This window comes from Ambystoma mexicanum, chromosome 3q (genome assembly GCF_040938575.1).
Source record: "Ambystoma mexicanum isolate Mex_15411 chromosome 3q, UKY_AmexF1_1, whole genome shotgun sequence".
NCBI classification, from domain to species: Eukaryota; Metazoa; Chordata; class Amphibia; order Caudata; family Ambystomatidae; genus Ambystoma; species Ambystoma mexicanum.
The window spans coordinates 751,760,791-751,784,386 of NC_090926.1; the positions used below are offsets into that span (position 1 = coordinate 751,760,791).

The following is a 23,596-nucleotide window of genomic DNA, read 5'->3' on the forward strand; positions in this document are numbered from 1 at the left end:
CACTTGCACTATGGCTGCCCATGCTGCACCACTTTATTGCGTGCGAGGTGGGTGGGGATATAGATTTGCTGTATCTATTCTGTATGTGTGACGGAAGCCAGAACTGCAGCCCCTGCCACACCTGATGTGTGTGTGTTTGCAATGGGTCCCTATGGCCCTTATTCTCTCACGCCTGTAACCCCTTTAGCCCGCACTTTGTGACATTCCCTCCTTTCCTCTAAGGCAATGAAGCGCACCCTGGTGGACAGGCAGGATGACCTGCTGAAGGTTAACCGTAGTCTGAAGGACACTGAGATGGCGTGCAGCGCACTGCAGTCGAACTTCCAGGAGTACAGCCCCGACCTACCTCGGCAGAGGGCTGAGGTTCAGCGGCTGAACGATCGCTACCATGGCGTAGCAGACCAGCTCGACCAACGGTGAGTGGGGCCGCTAAGCCATGGGTGGGGAGGTGAGAAGGGGTGAGCAGACCGATGTAAAAGTGCATGCCAAGAATTAAGTGATCACCTGCAGAAAGACTGTTACGCCTTAGGTGTGTGTCCATTTCCAAATTTTGTGTGTCTGCAGAACAGTATGGTATAACAAATACTGCACCCTGGCAATTTAGTCCACATTTGAGTCTCTAATTAACAACAAATGGGATCGAAAGGCGGTAAGAGGTGGGTTTGAAAACTGCTTCTTAATCTGTGGCAAAACCATAGCTATGTTTATCTATTTTCACACATGCCTACAGTTGGCACCAGAGAGGTCCGCTCCTTGCACGGCTTTGCGCCCATATCAGTCTTATAATTTTCCCAGATACGTCGACCTAAAACCTGCTTTACATTTGAGTGTTATTTTCACTTTACTGTGCGCAAAGCCCTGGCCACTCATTCTGATGTGTTGTTATACATCTTCCATCCGATTCTGTCTTCCCTGGCGTTGGGTGGTATATCTGGCAGTTCATACCAGAAGACCATCACAAATTTGTTTGCATAGTTTCTAATCAGCAAGCTTGTACCCTATATACAGATATCTCCCAAAGTCTATAGCAAGTCATATCAATTGTTTTGATAGTGAAATCATGCAGCATATCGGAGTCAGTGAACATCAAGGCTACTTGCTTGTTTGAACCTTGTTTGATCTTTGATTGTGACAGTTTGATGCTCAGTAACACATCCATGATTGTATCCATAGTCCTCTTGGATATTTATATGAACAGATTTGCTTTCCAACTTCCGGTTTATGACTCTGACTGCAGGTGCTGGATAGCATGCTCCACGTGCTGGGTGATATGATATGATGTGGCATTTATAACGTGCCTGTACACAAGTGTTTTTTGGCACAACAAGACAAGGAGGGGGGAACAAAGGGAGGACTAAAAACGATGTTACTAGGCCTTGTGTAATTCAGATCACACAAGTGCGGGGAAGATGGAAGGGGAGAAGTGCCAGGGGGGAGGGGAAGGGAGAAGTGCAGCCAGCGGGTGGCTCGTAAGTGTGGCACGAAACGAGCTGTGTCACTGCTATGAGTCCTAGGGACAGAGCTCCGTACACAGCACAGCTCTTTGATGGATTAAAACAGCTCCCCAGTTGCAGTTTGCTTCCCAGTCCTAAAACAAAATTACTGGAATTCAAGACCACAACCCAAGCGCCTACTTACTTGACCATGATGGACGCGCATCCCTAACATCGCTCCGACCACAACTAACTGTCCTGAAGACCGCTTGGTACAGCCCAGCAGCGCTGCTTTACTCTTTACAGCCACTGCAACTTGTCATCAATATATCGAACCAGAAACACCAATCTGTGTGTCGACAATATGAACGTATTGTGATCCTAAGCAATACAAGTAATACATTCATCACTCTGCCTACTAACCCACGAATGTGCAGATTACCATGTGCTCAATGATGCATCCTTTCAGTGCCATGGCACATTTTGTTAATATATCTTTTGTGTTAGTGTAAATAAATCATTCTTCTTTTGATATTTTTGTATCACAAGGTGTTTTTGTCCTTTAAGCTAGCAACTATCTAGCTTCGCTGCAATTCTGTGACCCTATGTAACGCTTTGGGTTAGGGTAGCCTTTGACTCTACTTCTCTCTCTCATTGTACCCACCCTCCAGAGTCAGGCCCCCGTTTACAAAAAAGAGGGTTTTGCCTGCTTATCTTTCATCACAACAATCTTACTAGGCCAGGTGTCATTCAGATCGCGCAAGTGCAAGGGAAGGGGGAAAAAGAAAAGTGGGGGGAATGGGGGGGAGTGCAGTACATGAGTTAATAAATAATCACATAAAATAAATAAGAACGGCCAGCTGGTGGCAAGTGCAGGGTGAGTGCAGACATAAGTGCTGGTTAGGGGACTGGGAGATACAGAAACAGTCCCCAGGTGCAGGGGTAATTCACTAACTTTACTTTGCTTGGGTTTATAAATATCTATTTTTTTTCTGTCTTTCTGTGGATGGTACCAACCAATTAAACGCTTGGATGTTTCCAGAATACAGCCATTTGATCATTCAGGTTCTGTTTGTGCAAATGATTTGTCCTGCGTGAAATGCTCCCCACCTAAGAAAGGAACCGATAGGGAATACATTTTCCCATTTTGGCTAACCTATGTATCACTGTCTGTGCTTCTGAGCATTTCGGTTTCAATGTGTAATTTAATGTCCCTTCTCATCGCTCTTTCCAGAGAGAAGATTCTGAGGGACACAAGCCTGAACTATCAGCAGTTCACCTCCTCCAGTAACAACCTTGACACGTGGCTAAATGGACTACCAAAGAATAAGGTGAACCCTGAAGATGGCCCCGGCCAGATCAACTTCAAGCTGCAGTCCCAGAAGGTAAGTCTCGGGAGCTGGTAATGGGCAGGTGCTGCCTGGGTATTAAGGCAATCAGGTGACGCCACTAGAGACTACAATCCCAGCCATAAAAGACTGGTGGTGAGAGTAAAGAAGGCTTAAGAAAGACTTGCTCTTCAAGCAAAACCACAAGGTATACCTCACATCAGCAAATCAAATAGTTTCGTTCGAATGGATACACCCCCCAGTAGATTTCCCATCTTAGAAATATCCTCCAGACAAAGAATGATTCCAGAAAATCTTGAAATAGTCCAGGCAGTGCGCTGAGCATTGCCAGGGTGACTCCACAGAGCACTGCAGCTAACTGTGCCAGACCTGATATGTTCAGCCAATGAAGGCACCTCCCACCCCTTATATATTTGCATTTTGTGTTTGTATTTTTTTTTATTTAAAGGGCAATCCATAGGACAGTAGTCATTTTGGCACTGTCGAAGAACAAGAGTCCTCCACATCATCCCCCCCCTCACAACACACAACCAATACCTGTTATCCCAGTTTTGGCAGCTACTGCAGTGATATAAAACCATTGGCCCTGCCCAGGAGCACAAGAGGTAGAGAGGATATTTAAATCCAGTCTACACTTTAGAATACTTGGCCACTTACCTCCTCAGGTGCAGCTGTTACAAATATGTTAATGTATGGCTCTATGGAGAATAAAAGCAAGAAAATTACATTATGAACCAACCTAAAAAATGTATAAATACTTATGTTAAGCACAAAGAGTAGAATCTAACTTTATTTTCCCCATCATGGATGGAAGAATACAAGCTTGCAAGAACCAGAATGAAAAGTAATGTCTGGTCAAAATACCTATACCTCTTCTGTGTGACACGGTCACCTGCTTGTGGTCAGTGTTTGACAGAAAGGCAACTTGCACAATGTAAATAATAATATGATATATGATATGGTAAGGCATTTATAACGCACTTGTACACCAGTGTTTCTATGCGTCACAAGACAGGGAGGGAAGACATAGGGAGGACAAGACAAACAGTCTTACTAGGCCTTGTGTCATCATTCGGATCGTGCAAGTGCGAGAATAGAAGTGCAGGGAAAGGAGAGGCGGAAGTGCAAGGGAGAGGAAAGGGGAAGTGCGATCGGGGCAGCATGGCTCTGGGTAAGTGTAAGGAGGCAGGGGGGCTGTAGGGGTTACAGTTACAGCCACTAAGTGCGCGGTAGGCCAGGAGGCAGTGCAAAAGAAAACTGGTCATGGAGGGGCCTGGTACCCGGGGACCCTGAGGGAACTAAGCAGCCAATAGGCACAGCAGACAGGTAGGTTAGCAAGGGAGCGAGAGATAGAAGGCATAGGAGAAAAGCAGGGTCTTGCGCTGTTGCTGGAACTTCAGGTGGTCCGGCTCAAGTCTGAGAGGGGCAGGGAGGCTGTTCCAGAGGGAAGCACCTGTAGAGGAGAGGCATCTACCCGAAACCCCCCACCCTCCCTCTCTGCCCAGAGACGCATCTGACCCTCAGAGAGTTGGAGGTAGATGAGTGAAGGGTTATAGAAGGAAGGTATTTCGGAAGAGAGAGTTGGATGTAGTGCGGGCCCCGGACCCAGAAAGCCTTGTGGACGATGCTGAGGGTCTTGAACTTGATCCTTGCAGCCACCGGGAGCTAGTGGAGAGATTTCAGGGCTGTAGAGATATGGTCACTGGGCTTGTGGCGTTAAGCCCCTGTTCCAAGGTCTAGAATGGCACAGCAGTGCAAGTTAACGGCTTGAGCAAAGCACTTGGAACGGGGGTTTAAGGTCATTAGCCCCCCGGGTCACCAAAACAGTAACTCTGCGTTCTTAAAAAAAAAAGTATTTTGAGTCATTGAACGGGACGCCTTGTGCATCCCGTTCAATAAAAACAAAAATATTCAGTATTTTTTCAGTATTATATTTTCGGTGAAACTTACCTCTCTGTAATTATCTTTGATAAAATCACATATAACCGCTCTTTTCAGGGGTTGAGTCGTTTGGAAAGTGGTCCGCAACTGGCCTTATGCACGTTCTCTCCTCTTGCAGGTCTGGGAACTAGCCCCCAACAGGCTCTAGACTCTCTTGCCCTTCTCTCTGCGTGTTCTCCACCATTGTCGGAGGTAAAGACTGCAGCAGGCTCTTGGCCTACACTCCTTCTCTAGGAATGATCTCTGCCCATGTCTGAGACATAGGCCTCAGCAGGCTCTTGACTTATTCTCCCCTGTGCCCGGTTCCTGCAAGGGTCTGATATACATCCCTCAACAGGCTCTTGGCTCACTCTCCTTCTCTGGTTCTGGGCTCTTCCAGCGTCTGAGATATAGCCCTCAAGCTCTGGGCTAATCAATCATCCCCTTGCTGAGGATACAAATTCCCCTCAGAATTGGTGTGGCTTGGCAGTGGTCGGTGAACCTTCTGCCCACTCCAAAAATTAGGATTTCTATATGTATATTCTGAGGGCAACGGAGCACCTTTTAAGACATATACACATCATTACGGTACATTCCTCTTCCCTCTTTGGTTGCTGCATGCAGTCCCTCAAACATGTACGCTGCCGGCGGGGGCCTCCTCTCCATCACGGCAACCCAGAGACAGCTGATTTTTGTTGCTCCTGGAGGGATACCACATGATTGGATACCTGCTGCCTTTTACAGAAGACAGAGACCAATGCTGGCAGACGATCGCCGGCACCCTCCCAAAGCCCACCACTAAGGCCCTGTCTGGATCTTGGCGGGCCAGTGGGGTCCCCCCAACTTTCATGCTCAATCAACCATGCAGCGGCAACCTGTTCCCGATTGAACTTTTCTCCTGCACCACTTTGCACCCTTTCAGATCGTGTGAGTGATGGCTGAACTTTCTACTGCATCCTCCCCTGACACCTCAACCTTAACTGTTCTATTTCTCTCTGCCTGTCTACCTCTCCTTCCTACTCTACTTCTGTCACTGCACTTGCTCTGCTTAAAAATCGAATCTAGGTGGTTGTGCATTTTACTTGACTGCATCCTTTTTTCTCTGCATTGTGCTCCGTTTAAAATCATTTGAGGGTGTGTTTTTTTTTACATCTTGCCCCTTTTTTATGCACTGCACTCATTGTGATCCTTTTTGATAACATCCCTGGCACCTCCACCTATTGCTCTGCAGCTGTATCCACCTTATCTATTAGGCCTCGTCCAGACTGGCAAGGAATGTGCAGTACAGCTCCCCCCCCCCCCAACTACTTTTCTCATGCACTTATCACTATCAGAAACGCTGTCAGGCAGGTATGAGGGTCTCTTGCCCTGTTCGTCTTACCGTACCCTCCCCCCTCACCTCTATCCTCTTTATATGTATAGCTCTTGCATTATTGAAATGACCGTCAGGCACATACAATAATTAAGTCATATGTTGTCATCCCCCTTTGTTCTATGTTGTACCTCCGAATACACAGCACTTGCCAATTCTGAATGTTCCAATGTCTATTAAGAATGTCGATTCTGTTTGCTTATCTACTCACCCTCCTTGCGTTGGAGCGCTTTGAAACGCTTGTTAAGTGTATAAACGCTATATAAATGACCAATAAGGGAATAGTTTCTTACCTGTAACTCCATTTCTCCAGCATTGGTATCTTTCATGGATTCACATGCGTAGAATATTCCCCGTCGTCAGACTGGGACCCCTCGGTACACATATGTAGCCTTTTCCTATAGGAAAACTTTCGACACTTTTGTGTCCTATCTACGTCCTTTTAGGACCCGCCTACGCATGCTCCGTAGGCCGTCCCAGTATAAGAGGCCCGCCCCCGCGGTTCCCCTTCAGATTTCGGCCCCTCCAAAGTAGGAAGGGTTAAACTTATCAATCAAATACATTGCATTCCGGGGAGGTTTGGCGGGCGCATGTGAATCCATGAAAGATACCAATGCTGGAGAAATGGAGTTACAGGTAAGAAACTATTCCCTTCTCCAGCATTGGATCTTTCATGGATTCACATGCTTAGAATAGATTGTATAGCAGTAACACTTGAGACGGCGGTGAGAATGTAATGTAATATACCCTCACCATACTACACAATGCATATGTACAGTAGGAATAAGTTAACTCATATAACCTTACCCACATAAAGTATACTGTCATCAAAAAGGTAGAAAACAGATTCTCCACAGCGTGGAGCTTACCTTACTGAAACAGATGGCGCAGGACAGCTCTTCCCATCTGCACCTCGTCCGCATGCTGCCTGGCAAGGCAGTAGTGGCGGGTAAACGTGTGGGGCACTGACCATGCCGCAGCCTGGCATATGTCCGTCAGCGGAATTCCTGCCCATAAAGCTGCTGAGGAGGACATTGATCTTGTAGAATGGGCTCTAGGATGTCCTTGCAGTGGCCTTCCGGCCTTGGAGTGACAAAACGCAATCGTCGATGAGACCCATCGAGCCAATCCCTGTTTAGAGATTGCTTTTCCTCTCGTCGACGGACCATATGCGATGAACAGTTGTCGAGTAGACCTGAGTTCCTGTGTACGATGTAGGTAAAATTTCAGAGCCCTCTTAACGTCCAGGGTATGAAGAGCTTTTTCTGCTGTCGATGATGGTGTCGCGAAGAAAGTAGGGAGAACAATGGACGAGTGTTTGTGATACACTGTCAGAACTTTTGGGACGAACGTAGGATTAGTTGCCAGGACCACTTTGTCCTTAAAGAATCTTAGGTATGACGGGTCTACGACCAGCGCTTGCAGTTCCGAGATTCTCCTAGCTGATGTGATAGCAATCAAGAATGCCAACTTCCACGATATGAATTTTATGTCGGACGTGGCCATAGGCTCAAAAGGCGGTTTCATTAAGCCTGCCAACACTGTGTTGAGACTCCAAGTTGGGGGGAAACGTTTTACCGGGGGAAAAATTCGAAATAAACCCCTCATGAAGTGTTTCAGAAGTCTGTCGCTAAATAGAGGAGACAACTGCCTCTTCCTCGTGAACCTTGAGATGGCAGCCAGGTGCACCTTTATCGATGTGAAGGATAACCCCCTCTCCGCCAAGAGGAGCAGGTAAGGTAGAACTTGTTCCGGCGTCACCAACAACGGTTGTAGGCCTTGTTGTCCTCGACACCATTCACAGAACCTCCGCCACTTATAGGAGTAAGATTTATTTGTAGAAGGGGCTCGAGCCGCCTGCAGAATTTTTTGACAATCCTCCGCAACGTTTAAAGCACCGAACTCCGAAAAGTCAGGAGCCAGGCTGTAAGGTTGAGACTGTCCGGGTCGTGATGCCACACCGTGCCTTTGTCCCGGGATAGTAGGTTCGGGACTCTCGGAAACGCTATGGGATGTTCCAGCGACAGGTGAAGCAGGTCGGAGAACCACGGTTGCCTCGGCCAGTATGGTGCCACTAGAATTACCCGGCAATTGTATCTGCGTATCCACTGAATTGTCCTCCGTATGAGGGGGGACGGGGGAAAAGCATAAAGGAACATGTCCGTCCATGGGAAGGAGAATGCCTCCCCCATGGAACCCTCTTGAGGCCATCTGCTTGCAAATTGCTCGCATTTCTTGTTGTCTTTGGTCGCGAAGGCGTCCAGAGGGGGGTGACCCCATTTCTGGAACACTTTCATCAGGTGAACTGTGTCCATTTCCCACTCGTGTATTTGGGCCATGCTTCTGCTGAGGGAGTCTGCTTGCGAGTTCCTCACTCCCGGGAGGTGGTGAGCCACGATGAAAATTTCGTGCTTTAATGCCCAATGCCAAGTTTTCTGGGCTTCTATGGAAAGAGTTCTTGATCGCTTCCCTCCTTGTTTCCTCAGATAAAACATGGCCGTTGTATTGTCGGTCAGTACTCGTGAACTCTTGATGTGTGGTAGGAATGCCTTCAAGGCCCATCATACTGCTCTGAGCTCCAACACGTTTATGTGTAGGAGTGACTCCGTTGGGGACCAGCGACCTTGCGTTTGGAGAGCACCCATGTGAGCTCCCCATCCGGTTAGGGACGCATCCGTGACTATGGTTCGCTGAAACTCCGGTTCCTGTAGGGGTACACCATTGTTCAGATTGTGGAAACTCTGCCACCACTGAAGGGTCCGAAGCAGCTTGTTGTCGTCGATGGTTATCTTGTCTGACCACGATCCTTGAGCCTGCGTCCATCGGTCCGCGAGGAATTCCTGGACTGGCCTCATGAATAGGCGACAGTTTGCCACCAGATGGGTGCAGGATGCCATGGCCCCTAGGACCGAAACGTATTTTCTCACTGAGAGCCTGGTGTTTCGCCGTAGTCGGCTCGCTAGCTGATTGAGTCTTGAGGTTCTGTCGAGAGAAGGTTTCACTAGCCCTAAGTGGGTCTCGAACTGTGCCCCCAGGAATACCAGCGTTCTCGATGGCCGCAGAGAGGATTTTTCAAAGTTTATGGCGAATCCCAGCTGTTGTAGAAGCTGCATGGTGGCTTGTAAACTTGTGTTGGTCGACGCTGGGGAGGATCCCCTTACCAGCCAGTCGTCGAGGTATGGGTATACATGGTGGCCTTGCTTCCTTAGCCAGGCCGCTACTGGAGCCAGGCATTTCGTGAACGTTCTGGGGGAGGTCTTGAGCCCAAAGGGAAGAACCGTGAACTGGTAGTGTGTCCGCCCTATTACAAATCTCAGGAATTTCCTGTGTTTCCGACACATTGGAATATGGAAGTACGCGTCCTGTAAATCCAGGGACGCTAGAAAATCCCCCTCTTGAACGGCGCGGATCACTTCCTGCAGAGTGAGCATCTTGAATTTTAGGCTCTTTAAAGACTTGTTGAGATCGCGTAAGTCTAAAATGGGACGCCATTTGCCGTTCGGCTTTTTTACGACGAAGTATCTTGAGTAGACTCCTTGACCTCTCTGTGATGTTGGAACTAATTCTATCACGCCCTTTGCTAACATGAGTGTTACCTCTTGTTGCAGTATCTTCAGATGTAAATGAGCGGTGAACGCAGGTGGAATGTGCGGAGGGCTGTGTTTGAATTGTAGACAGTGTCCGTTTCTTATAGTGTCAGCACCCATTGATCCGTCGTAATTCGTTCCCATTCGTCGACATATGCTGACACTCTTCCCCCCAGAAAGGTGTGTTGTATGTCACTGCTGATCTTTATTTTGCTTGTCTCTCGACGACGACGGATAGGATGGTCTTTTCCTGGACGTCTGGAAGTTACGGCGTCGGTTTGCCGTTTGGGAAGCATGTCTGTATCCCTGGGAGGGGTAAGCTGATCTGCCAAAGGATCTGTCTCCAGACGCAGAGAATCTGGAATTACCTGAAGCCCCTCTAAAGGGACGAAAAGACTTGTAGCTTCGGCCACTCTGGAGGGCACCCAATGAACGTGCCGTGTCCGAGTCCTCTTTCATTCCCTTTAGGGCTTCGTCCACCTTCTCACCGAATAGAAGGTCTCCCTCAAAAGGCATATCTAAAACTTTGTATTGTACCTCTGGCCTGAAGTAGGTACACTTAAGCCACGACTGTCGTCGTAATACGACCCCATTATTGACTTGCTTGAAGCCTGACTCAGCGAGGTCCACCGCGATGTTTATTGCGTGATTTGAGGCTTCCTCACCCTCTCAGACAAGTAACATCGCTGCCTTCCTATGCTCTTCCGGAAGATGATCAAGCAACGGAGCTAGTCTGTGCCACATCTCCCTGTAGTATCTGGCTATAATCGCCAGAGAGTTTGCGGCCTTTACTGTGGTTGCTCCCACGGATAGCACTTTTTTGCCAAAGGCATCCTGGCGTCTCGCTTCGTTTTCAGGCAGAGTCGTGCACTTGTGCTGGGCCTTCGCCTTTCTCGTCGCTGCCGCCGACACCACCGAGTCCGGCGTTGGTTGGGAGGATAAACACTTGGGGGTAGACTCTGGAGCCTTAAACCTTTTCTCGAGGCGTCCTTTCACTGCCGGCTCTGAAAAAGGGTGACGCATTGTCTGCAACCCCTCCTTCCACACGTGGTCTAGTATTGGTATTGAGAACACAGACCTCCTTCTCTTACCCATGTGGTCGAACAAAAAACAATCCTTTTTCTGTTCTTCCGGGGACAAACCAAATTCTTTACACGCCTTCTCCATCATAGAATGGAATGATGCAATGTCGTCCGGAGGGGACGGGTGAGCTGGGCTTCTAGGGGTTTCCAACTCTACCTCTGACTCCCAGGTTGGATCCCTGGAGGGGGATAATGAGATATCCGACATGGCTCTCCTGTCAGACTCCGAATCTGGCAGCTCACCTTCCTCTTGTGCCAGAGCTGAGATTGGCGTGCGTAGGTGCGTCGGTGGACGGGACGGGCCCGGCTCGTCGACGGGTGACTGTGGCAGGTTTGCCTGAGGTAGTCTCTGGTCCAACGACTGTAGCAAGGACTGAAGCGTGGACAGAATTTCCAGCGACAAAACAGATTGAGGATTGAGAAGAGGGGGAGATATCGGTACACCGGATCCCCTCGTCGACGACTTGTCGGCCACTCGTAGCCCTAGGTCTGCTGGGCCAGCTATTCTCTCGCTCTCGTCCTCCGAGGACAGCGACACAGCCTGTTCTTGTAGCAAAGTATCCGGGGGGATCGGATCAAAAACCTCCGGCCTCCAGGCCTCCTGTAGAACCCCCGTCGACGAGGCCATCGTCGCCGCCGTTGTCGGTGAGACGGTGGATGCCACCTGCGTCAGTGGCAGGATGGGGGCCGATGACTGGATCGCCGTCGACGACGGTGACTTAGCAGGTGGTTTTATGCGGTCCCGCCTTTTCCACGCTTGGCCTGCTTTTACTCGACTCTCGACTTGTGGTCGATCGATGATGATCGCCCGAGGAGGATTTCGGCCTTTCCTTTTCGTGCTTTTTGATGACGATGATTTCTTTGACGAGGAGTCTCTAGCTGAGTGACTCCCAGATGACTCTTTTTCCGTCGGACGAGATTTCTTCGCCGGTGGTTCCGACGAGGTAGCGCGGCGTGATGTTTTTGCCGATTGTGTGGAGCCTACCTCCGAAGGGGGGTATGCCCCCGCTCCGTCATTCAGCCATGCCACCAGGCGTCGACTCCGGTCTTTGAGGGTTTTTTGAGAAAACCCTTTGCATATGTCGCAGTTATCCGCCGAATGATGAGGGTGGAGGCAATATATACAATCCATATGTCCGTCCCCCTCGTAAACTTTTTTCAAGCCGCACGTCGCACACGGACGGAACAGCGCTTTTCCTGACATGGAGGACATTTTCTCTAGCTCCAACTTCAGGTATACAACCTTGTACGAAATAGTAAGACAACGCGAGGAGATCCCACTACTTTGGAGACGGTTGAAATCTGAAGGGGAACCGCGGGGGCGGGCCTCTTTTACTGGGACGGCCTACGAATCATGCGTAGGCGGGTCCTAAAAGGACGTAGATAGGACACAAAAGTGTCGTAAGTTTTCCTATAGGAAAAGGCTACATATGTGTACCGAGGGGTCCCAGTCTGACGACGGGGAATATTCTAAGCATGTGAATCCATGAAAGAACCAATGCTGGAGAAATAAATGAAAGGGTGTATCCCGGGTTCGTCCTTGGTTCTAGGATGGTTCTAGCCCTTGGTTCTAGGCCTAGTGCATTCAGTTCATTAGTACAGTTTTTCATACTTTAGCATGGTGTGTCTGTCTCCCCATTTAAAGAGTGCTTCATATTTTAAGTATTTCCCGGGTCTCATGACCAGCTAGTTGTTCAGCATGCGAAATATTGTCTGGATGAACCCATCCAGAACACAACCGCACACTAATATGCTGGTCCAAAAAAGAAGACCTAACAGCAATTATAATTATTATTGTATTTATTGTACAAGCACAAGATAAGAAAACAATGTTTGCTCTCAAAAATAATATAGTTACAATAGTGGTCAAAACCTCTCACCAAAAAAGATGTACATTTACCCGCTGCACATGAATAAAACAGTCGAGAGTGTTGAAGCAATCTGCTCAAATGCCCAGGTTTGTAACCCTCACGACTATTGAACACCTAGTAAAGCAATGCACAACCCAAGGTCATGGAGTGGTGCTAACACAAAACACATAGTCATTTCAAAATAATACTCAATTTGTCGTTAGTAGAAGTGAACATCCTAACACGTATTTAACACCTAAAGTAAAGGTACAGATGTCTTGACCCAACGCGTTTCGGAACCCAATCCCATCTTGAGGGGAATTGCCCCTTACCCAACTTCCTAGAAACAATGAGAATGAAATTTTACTACATTGTGTCAATGTATTAGTAGAACACAAACACATCCCATCGTGGTTTCGTCGCCATAACTGACCTCTCTCAGTTGAAAGTAACTGCACTGTTACCATCCAAAGGTAACTCCGTGTTGGACTGTTCACTGCAACCAGATATCTTCTAAAAGTGCAATCAAATATGTGCCACCTCGTTGCTCAGGCCAGACTGATGAGCCTGTAGAGTAGACCATTCAGGGGCAATGGAACCTGTTCATTCTAAACCTATCAAACCTGCTGAGTGACAACCCCTTTCTATTTTTTTTAATTATCTGTTTATTAGCATTTGGTTGCCTAACAACCAAACTAGTAACGTAACAAACAACAGTGACACTATCCTCAGCTAATTTCATCAAAGGTTCCGCTAGATATGACGTCAACACCTCCATGCTGTCCCATGCAAATCCATGCGTCAAATACACTGTACAGATTATTTCGGTGAGGTTGGAGTCTTCAGTAATCAAGCCGCTGACAAGAATTGTCATTGCTACTCTAGAATAGCGGTGACATTGCTATTCCACTCCAAGTTTACAGCACATAGGGGTAAATGGCTGTCTGTTTCTCGCCTGGCCTCTATTTGACCGCTGTAGTTGAGTTTGTTCGTGCTTCCCAGGATGTTGTCTCTCATAGGTTAGCCACACCTGGGCCTGTCCTATTGTTTCCTATCCCTCCTGGTCTCTGCAGATATGTAGTAAAGAGGCCCCACACGTCCCTGTGTCTGGAAGGTGCCTGCATTACATGAAAGTAGTGAGATCCTATTTTTCGCACAGTAGTCAATTCTATTAGCCTTTCAGAGAGTGTAGTGGTTCATAGTAGCTATTAAGTCAGATATTAATAATGTCATTGTATTATTGTTATTTAAAATGTGCTTGGATGTGCACCAGAATGCGAAGTATGAAATGTGTTTTTGCTGATTTGCACTTTTCATAAATTTGCTTTAAAGTTTAATAATCAAAATTACTGTATCCAGCGATTACCGATAGGGGGCAGGAAGGAGCAATACTGTGGAGTGGAGTCTTGATGTTGGGGCTGCAGTGGGAGTTTTTTGGGATGGAGCCGGAGTGCAATGAAGTGCAATACTAGAGTTGTAAAGTGCAGCAGAAGTGCTGTAGGGAGCAGGGTGGGTGCTATATACTGCAGTCTGAGTGTAGTCCTGATCAGTGAGAGTCAGGAAGAGAGCATTTTCCACTACAGGTCGGGTAAAACTAATAGAATGGGGTCTCGGACCAACATAAGGGGGTTCCTAGGAGATTAGGCTGTAAATGCCTGGCACTGTTTTATAACAGGGTCAGTGAAGGCACAATTATTTAAAGAATTTAAAAAATCCTAAAAGAAAAACTGGACGGTTTTCACTTGGAAAGAGCACAGATTTACTGTAGCCTATAGCGATCCATCATACGTCTAGTTTTGCTTGGTGGTTCAGAACTGTTAGAAGCATCTATATTGCCACTTAGGTGTTTGCCGGACAGATTCATCCATAATGGTGTTCTAATATTTAGATGTCACAACCATGATGTTTCCGTTTACGTTGAAGCCAGTTTTCAATTTCTAGAGATTGTTGGTCACAATTGTACAGAGTTTGGGACACTTTTGTTTTGCTGGGAGCTTGAAACAGGATCATGGGCTATAGACTGCACCTTGCAAACATTGTAAAGACATCCATGAATGGGGTGGCAGATGGAGAAGCATAGGGGTGGGACAGGTCTCAAGCTCTCTTCCTTGCGTCACGCCCAGTCTTCTTTCTGTTTCCTTTCAGCGTCAGGTGGATGAACTCCAGAGGAAGGAACACGATAAGGACACCGTCGTGAGACTCTCACAGAACGTCCAGTCTGCACTAAATGTATGGACTTTTCTGGTCAAATGCCTTTCTCTTTCCAGAGCTACTTGCATTCCACTTGCATTCCACCGTGGGTTGTTTGGTGGCTCCCTCCTTAATGTGCTTTGTGGGGTTTCTCTCTACACAGGACTATGAGAGCCATGCAGACAGATACCGCTCCACCCTGGATCCTGCCCTTAATGCTTCAGATGCCAAGAGAGCCCGCATCAGCCCACTGCAGGAGAGCATCAATGCCCAGGTGAGACCCTCAGGAGACACATCAGATGTTGGTTGTGAGGGCACCCTCCCTGTGCCACTTGGTGCCCACAGATAGAGCAGACAACGAGTACACATTTCACAGCTCACTCATGGGCAAAAGCAGCATAGTGATCTCAAATGGCCATATCAAAAGTAAGTTCTTCATTTATATCCAATGCCTTAGCCAGCTGATATCTACCTTAATGTGACCAGCAGGGAGATCAATAGGCCCTGGTCTTAAGATTCTATCGCTCCCACTCCCTCAAAGTGGGTGAACATCTAACTCTAGAGCCTGTAGCTGCAACCTTGCTAAAGATGAACTTTCTGTGGGCCAATCTTTGTTTCTGCAACCACTGACAGGTGCCTCAATGGGCTGGTGCTTTTTATACAGCACCCAGTGAGTGACCTTGAGAGAATCACTGAAGCACACTATTAAACTCACCAGGAGTGTGTCCAAGTACTTGACCTTCTTGAATGCAGGAGATGTTGCATCAATGCCCTGCTGCCATCACTGTCAGCAGGAAGTAAAATACCAACATAAGGCCTTCAGTTTCAAACCATGCTCCTACATCCCATCCCGTGTCCTCCGTGCCCTCAGGGATGTCATCCTCAAGAAAGAGTCTGGCGCAGAGCGTGTTTGGCATCCGCATTAGCTTTCTAATGAAAAAAGTGTGCTGGAACATAAACGCGACCACGCGCTCCTTTCCCCAATAGGAACTCCCTCGTGTATGTTTTCAGCCTGAACCGTAAGTCATTTTCTCTGCTTGGACTTGATGCATCACGTGAAGGCTGTGTTTTGTGGTTCACGTGGTTTATTCCCACATCTATGTTCGTGACTTGCTGTTTGGATGCACAGTCCTGTGGCAGGCTTTCTTCTACCTGGATCTGAACACGCTGTTTCTGTAGTGCCTCTGCACAGACCACCTTTGGTCTGTAAGTGTAGTCTGCAACACATTCTCCTTCAGTTCTCTGTGTTCCTGACTGCTAGATTGCCCAGGCATTTTTCATTAACATCCGCCACTTGATTTCATCACTTTTGTACAACGGAAGTGGGTGGTTACAGTGGCAAACCAGAAGTAGGACTCGGACTCTGGGACATCACATTCAAGGATGTTTATTAGCTTTACTTACAATTAGTCTGACCTCTTGGCCAGCTTCTTTTTTAAAAACAAATATTTTATATTGGCTTTAAGCAAAACCTTCAGCTCCGCAAAGCACAAAAAAATTACAAAGTTCAAATCAAAACGAATTAAAATACAAATAAAATTCAAAATTGTAATATCCACGTATAACAATTACAAAAGAAAAGGAATAACTGTGAGTTAAATAGTAACTTCACTAATTAAAAGGAGGGCTTCCTTCCATATGTAATACACTACTACACTAATTACTAGACTTTCAGCAGAATAAACTGTGCTCCAAAATTAATCAGTCTCCCAACTGGCCTCAGAAAAGATGTAATCCCAATATCCCTTACTGTATCCCACCCGTAGTACTGGGCATATGGTAAGGATATGTCGGGAGGTTTCAATTGCGCTCTTACAGAGTCGACAAAGCCTATCCATATGGCAGATACCCCACCATGCTGCAGTATACTCAAATATGAGCAGTATGTTTAGGCGCAAATAGGATATGTAGCATATAAAATCAATGAAACAGGGTCTTAGTAGGTAAGAACAGGGAGCATTGGGGCAAAATCCCTGTGTACTATACTCATTATACCTACATTTGATGCTCAACTTGGCGATGTTTTGTGATCTGTCTCAGGCCATGTTTTTGGTTTTAAGTTCTTGAAAATATTGGTAGGGGTATGCATCATCTGGAATGACAAGGCCGATAGAGACAATATGGAGAGTGACCGACTGCTTCAATTCACAATAAATGCAGTTTAGGAGATTGTTATGCTCATTCTCTGCAATGAAGCCAAGTAAGGTCCTGCTCTCGCTGCCGGCCCAAGTGCAATTTGAGGAAGAACTTAGTGCACTGTGTCATCCAGTGGGCCATCAGAGAGGACAGACCCAACTCACACCTCAACGACTCCACGGGTAGCGAACTAGGCACACCAAGCAATGAGCAGAGAAGTTTTCCCTCAAGTCGGTCTAGCCAGTTTACCAGTAATGATGGCAAACACTCCAAACCATAAAGTATGCTTGGGATGATTCCAACTTTATATACCTCTGACTAATAAATCTACGAATGGCCAGCCACTTCTTAATTACCTTCTGAAATTGGGGGGCAGTGTAAGATTTAATGGGGATGCCCAAGTTGCACCCTCCAGCCTCCAGGTAAAAAGCTTTTTGCTTCTATACCGTCTTCCCATGACCATGACCTTAGTCTTTGTGTTGTTGATTGCCACATTATTCCTGGAGGCATAGCTGGATAGGGCGTCAATGGAACGCTCTAACCCGATGGGAGTAAGGTCTAATAAGATCGTGGCATCTGCATTAGCGATCCATGTTACGGTCAACTCCCCGATGCTGGAGGGGTGATTGCGACATGATCTTATTGCTGTGTCCATATCGGCCACAAGAAGGTTGAAAAACTTTGGGGGCCAAAATGCACCCCTGCTTCAAGCCTCGATTTGTAGGCAGTGTGCAGGAGTTTAATGACTTGTAGCAGCATGGAATCAATATCCCAGTGCATTTATTTACCCCGTAATATGGGGCGAGAAACACAGTAGAATGTGCTGGAGTAGACTACATTAGAAAGGTAGAAGCTCTGGTCCGATCTTCTCGTGACATCCGCCGGTATATAATGCTTAGCCTGCATATTGTGCGAGGTGTTGTGGTCACTTCGAAAGCCCATTTGGAATATACTCAACAGTGTTCTCTGTTCCACCCATAAGTTCAACTTGCAAAATAATAGGGTCGCAAAAATGTTCCCACTAGCATCAACTATGGCGAGGAGTCTATAATTTGATAGAACAGATCGGTCCCCCTTTTTAAAGATGGGGAAAGGGTAGACTCCTGCCAGCTAGGTTGGATGATTCCAGTGTCAAGGATTCTGGCAAAGACCAGGGCAAGCAGATGGGCCCAATATTCCGAATTAGACTTCATTACAGCATTAGCAAGGCTGTCGGGTCCTGTCACCCGTGAGCCATTCATTTTTTTAATAACAAGCAAGATGTCAGCTTCACCAAATCCGTCGCCACCAGAAAAAGAGTAACCATAATCCAGCCTCGCTTCCTTATTTTGTTCATTGTCAATATAAAGGTTGGTGATGTGCACAGCCCAACTGTCCTCAGAAATTGGATTTAATTCTTTAGGGTAGTCCACCGCCATGTACCTCCTATAGTGGTACCAACATTGTCTACTTTTATTGGATTTCAGTAGTAAAAAGATTAAGCTCCAGTTGATGTTGTGTATAGAATGTTTAAAATGTCTACGCCAATTTTGGTATCGGGTATGGAGAGCGTTTATAGCCAAGGTCTTATTGGCTGCAGTAATCATATGAGATCTATGTAAGATCGTTATGTCTCTCTGTAGGGCTTCTTCTGATTTGTAATTGTTATATCATATAGGCCCAGTATGGTGACCTTCTGGCTTAGGACCCATTGACCTGTGTTCATTGCAAACTGGACATTATTGGCCATAGAGCAAAGGTCCCAGTAATGCTGATTCAAGGAGGGTTATGAAGCAATGATCTTGGGTAGGGCAGAATTAAACCTAGTGAACAGAAAATACCAAAAACACAAAAAAAAAAAAATAACTTGAAAGCTAAGTTCCCTATTCTAAAACTCAAATATTCAAGGAAAAGATATTCTTGTCAGGATGAGTCAAAACAAAGTCCCAAGTCTAAATCCTATACTAGCCTACCACATTCATAGCAACTAACCCACATAAATCTAAAGGGTTTAACAACTAAAAGATGCTTAACTGCTGTTTCTGTTTCAGGTTGTCCGACCTGGATACAAAGTTATTCCAGTGCCACTGTAATGGCTACATTTTCCAGAAGTAGTTCCAAATAAAATCGTACTTGAGGTATTTCAGTCTCTTTCTCTCCTGACACCTCACGGTATCATTTCACTTGTTTACCCCACTCCGGAATGTTTCTGTTCCCCTCCAGGGCTTCACACACTGTTTCACTCCACTCAGGGTACTTCTATCGTGTTTCTCTTTGATTCCTGTTCCAAGGTGCCTCACTATCTCCTCCTCTTCTGGGGTCTCTGATTCTTGTTCCCCTCTCTTGGAGTATCTTCACTCTCTCACCTTTTCTTGACTCTTGTCCCCTTCTCTTGGGGTATCTTTACTCTTTCTCTTGGGGGATCTTCACTCTGAGCAAGGGGTTGAGTCTCTTACGTGACTCTTTCAAACTGGGCTCACCCTTCACGTTTCTTTGCCTCTTCTTCTCTTGAGGTCACTTGACTCTCGTCCCCCTCACTTGGGGTATCTTTACTCTCTAAGGTTATCAAAAGGGGTGCGTCTCTTATGTGACTCCTTCATACTGGGCTCATCCCTTCTCACCTCTTCACTCGGAACAAAGGGAAATACATTGCGTACGTGACTCCTTCACACTGGGCTCACCCCTTCTTGTCTCTTGCCCTCAAGGAGTAGTCAGGCTGCCCTCAGTCCCTTCTTCACTAGGGAACTTTAGGTTGTCTAGCCCCTTCCACAGGTTAGCAAGGGCTGCCTTTCTAATAGCTGCTCTGGGCTCCTAGATGTGTGGGGTGTGGGCCTCTAGCCACCCCTGGGTACAGTTGTGCTCTCTCAGGTTTCCCTCTTCAGCCTAGCAGGGTAGCTGCCAGGCACAAGGCAGCCTTCCTTCCCCTTCTCCAAGATTCTGCTGCACGGCTTTCCCATTGACAGGGAACCAGTCCCCAGTTGAGATAGCATGCAACTGAACTGTCTCTCCTTTTATTCAGTCCTTTCTTCCCTTAGCTGACTACTGATTGGCTGAACTGTCTGGTTTCACCATTGGTGGAAGTAGTGCTTACATCATATCCTCCCAGAGTAGGTCATCCCCTAGAGGTTAGTTCAAATAACAGTTGGATCAATTAGGAGTTCCAATTAACTCTCCTATATAAGAGCTCTGTGTAGATGGTAGGCAAGGCTCTCTGGGTTCCTCTTGCTTCATGAAAGAAAGTTTTATTTTATTTCTCCATGGTTTGGTGGTGTTGTAGATGTTATTAACTTCACTGACAGTCCTTAATGGGGATTTGAAAAGGGTCTTCTACTGGTAGTTATCCGTTCTACCATTGTGTTATTTCAGCAGTGAGTCTGAAGTATTTTTCCTGTAGCTGAGAAGTGTTCCTCTCTCCATGCTGGCAGCATATCGTTGCATGTTGTCAGTTTGATCAGCCGCTCCTCTCCCTTCGCTGCCACAGGGTTTCAGAGATATGTTATCTGTGCTGGTCAAGGAAAAATTTCGATTCACCACACTACCTCTTCTATTCTCTTTGCACAGGCACACCGCCAAAGTGATTCTTTCCATACAGTTCACTGGGCGGGTCTCCAAGAGTTCTAACGTCTGTACAAGGTAGCGCACAATGCTAGACCTCGGTCCGATGTGGCCTCTCGAGCCAAATACTGGTGCATAAACCATGCATTCTGGGTTTTATCCTGAGGTGCCACACAATGGACTAGTACTATTCTTCTGGCAGAGGTTTTTCAGGATGCTAAGAGGTTGAGGTTATCACCCAGCCTTGTTTGGAGGGGACCAGTCCCGGGCCTATCCTAATGCTCATGGCAAGCAGATGCAAGCTGCTCCTGGAGGTGTAAAAGATAACCTAAAGGTCATTTCACCTGCTTGTCCCCAGGAAAATGGTGGAAAGGAGGGCAAACTCTTCGATCCTAAAGGAAATATCAGAACCTGTAGCCACAGATTATAATGCTCCATTTGCAGACGTGGGAACAGCTGACCATCGTGGTAGGCAGGGTCAACAAGGTCTTCCGAGCATACAAACTGATTACCACCAATGCCTGAACCCTCTCGATTGTGAGTTGGGGATTCAAAGTTCCCTGACCCCCAAGACCCACACCTTCTGTCTCCCCATCCCGTAACACCTATCATCAAACATGCCAGCTTGACAGGTTGTTGCAGAGGAAAGCCATAGAAAAAAGCTTTTTCAGATTTTGTGGCAGGGATTCTACTCCTGCTTCTTAGCAATAACGAAGATGGACGAGAGGAGAAAGGGGCACATTCAAGGCGATTCTCTTTAGGAAAGGTCTATGATGGCTGCACCAGACCCCATCCTGGTGACTCTCCAGCAACGGCCACTCAAGACATGCATGCGTCATTGGGTGCTATGGAGTGAAAACCTAGTTGGATAATAACAAAATGCTGTGAAAATAAAAGGTTGGCAAATACCCAGACAGGGCATGGAGAGAGGGCATAGGGGTGATAACTACTATCAGTGGGTACATAGGGAATGAAGGGTTCCTTGAAGAGTGCAATCTTCATTTCCTTCCCAAAGTGTTGGACAGATGAGGCCAGTCTGATGCAAGTCCGTGTGTTGTTCCAGAAGCTGGGGCACAGCGGAACACGGCCCATTTTCTTGTTATTTCCTTCTTGCATCACAGGTTTTAGTCAGGTGATGTGGCTTCCTGTGCTGTAGGAACCTCCAAAGCTGGTGAACCTTTCAGGTTCTTGCCACATTAATGATGGAACTTTGTCATAGCCATGGTCCCCAGGCGGGACTTTTTGAAGGTGATGCATGCTTGATGTGGAACCAGTCCAGTGCTATATGGGTTGCCGCAATGTGGTGTTTCTCTCAGTCTGTGGTGCAACACGCTGTGTCAGGCTGGTGAGATTTCAGTGGGGCTAGAGGCTAGTTTGGGATTTTGTTGAAGAGGGAACTGCCCCATCTATGTGGCAAAGGACTGGCTTGTGTAGAGGGAATTTTCCAAGATTACTCTGCTGTGGCTGGGGCTTAGGGAGATCAAACTATTATTGGTAACTATGGGTTCCTTTAAGCTTCCTCAACTCTGCAATTGGTAGCTAGACTGAGCAGTCTAGACCCAAACTTCAAGGCAGCGGACACAGCTGCCTCAGCAAATGCTGGCCTTTGGTTTGAGACAGAAGCTGTGCACTCAGTGCTGCAGATCAGGACAGTAGTGCTTCCCTTGTAGAAAGCCCTCCCCCCAAAAGGGTAGATCACAGCTCACCAATCACACCCAATGCACCATTAAAACATACGTAAGCCTCCAAATCAGTTGCAGGCTGCCTTGCTCCTATTGTTATGGGCACGCACAGAGACGTGAATTGGGGATGTCGGCAGACTCAACAACCCCATCCAGTTAGGCTGCATTTGTCAGATCTGGGTTGGAGCTTATGTGCCAGTTGTCTAGTAAACTAAAAAAACAACACTTTGGAGCAGCCCTGCAGAAAGCTGCCACCAGCATATACCTAGCACACCATGATTGAAAAACTCACTCAGTGACACTATGGGGCATTTTCTGAGTACCACTGCCCTGGTAACCTTAACAATGCATTCCCTGGGAACCTATCGTGTTCCCGAGGCGAGGGGAAAGGGGTCTCCTGGTCTCTACGAGCTGCAGTGTTTCTGCAAAACGAACGGCAATTGTTAAAAACACCGAACTTGGAAGAGAATGTTTACACTTCCGATGAACTAGGACCGTCACATGGGGAGAATCCACCCACATGGATGGGGCCTCCTGATAAACAGTCAAGGAATACTGAAACAAAATTAGAAGACAGCACGTTAGCTAGTGCTAGTCCAAACAGCCCTGATGAAAGTGGGACATTAACTCTTTACCACTGAAACCCGTAGGCTATTGCTCTGTGCCCTGGCATACAGAAGCGAGGAAATAAGAATCGCCAACCAGGTCACAGATGGATCCTCTCTAAAGAATCAAGAGAAAGGACCACGAATTCATCAACTCTGGGAACGGAGTCAAAGAAATACCTAAAACTCCCTACGCAGAGCACAGGAGTCTTTTCCGAGCCAACTCGGTCTAGTTACTCTCTACACAGTGTTTTTAGTAAAACACGCCACTTCTGTTCTATGGCATCTCCTTTTTACCATCAACCTTTCTTTTAAATTTCTGTATTTTTTTTTTATAAAGAAAAGCTGCATTCCATAGAAACCGAATACAATTGGTCTAAGTTTCACTTGGAAAGCAACTAGTATTTTGGAAAAAGGGCAAAAGGAACAAAAAACAAATGACTGGTGTATGTGAAGTCATTGTAAAACAGATTCATCTGAATCAATGTGTTATCAAGATGAATAAGGGAAGATTCGGGTGCTAGACGCCCTTCCTTGGTTCTATACGTGGATACTTACAATAATTAGTAACAACGTCTTTGGGTCCAATAAACATTTCACTGATTCTAAGTTGACACAGCCATTGACGTTTTAGAGTCTACTCCACCACTAGACATGACCCAAGACAATGCTGTTTTCTGCGCGCCAGAACCTAGTTTTAGTTTTGTGAAAGACTCTTGTCAAGAGACTTCCTCAATCGTAAGTAGTTGAACACCTACTAGTTGCCCAGATGATCCATGCCCCTTAGCCCTTACAAAGGAGTGCACTAATAGCTTGAGTCCGGTCTTAGCAACACTTATACATTCTTAGTTTGGCA

At 46.8% G+C, this 23,596-nt stretch overlaps 2 protein-coding genes across 5 annotated transcripts in view; one reads left to right on the plus strand and one right to left on the minus strand.

The window, feature by feature from the left end:
* The window catches only part of TEN1 (TEN1 subunit of CST complex), a 528,532-nt gene that overhangs the window by 160,056 nt on the left and 344,880 nt on the right, over positions 1–23,596 (minus strand). The window lies entirely within an intron of this gene.
* The window catches only part of EVPL (envoplakin), a 160,418-nt gene that overhangs the window by 129,539 nt on the left and 7,283 nt on the right, over positions 1–23,596 (plus strand). The window contains exons 17-20 of the mRNA XM_069654718.1: positions 223–416; positions 2,668–2,818; positions 14,739–14,822; positions 14,947–15,057. Coding sequence (XP_069510819.1) covers positions 223–416; positions 2,668–2,818; positions 14,739–14,822; positions 14,947–15,057 — 540 coding nt within the window. The remainder of the gene's footprint in view (positions 1–222; positions 417–2,667; positions 2,819–14,738; positions 14,823–14,946; positions 15,058–23,596) is intronic.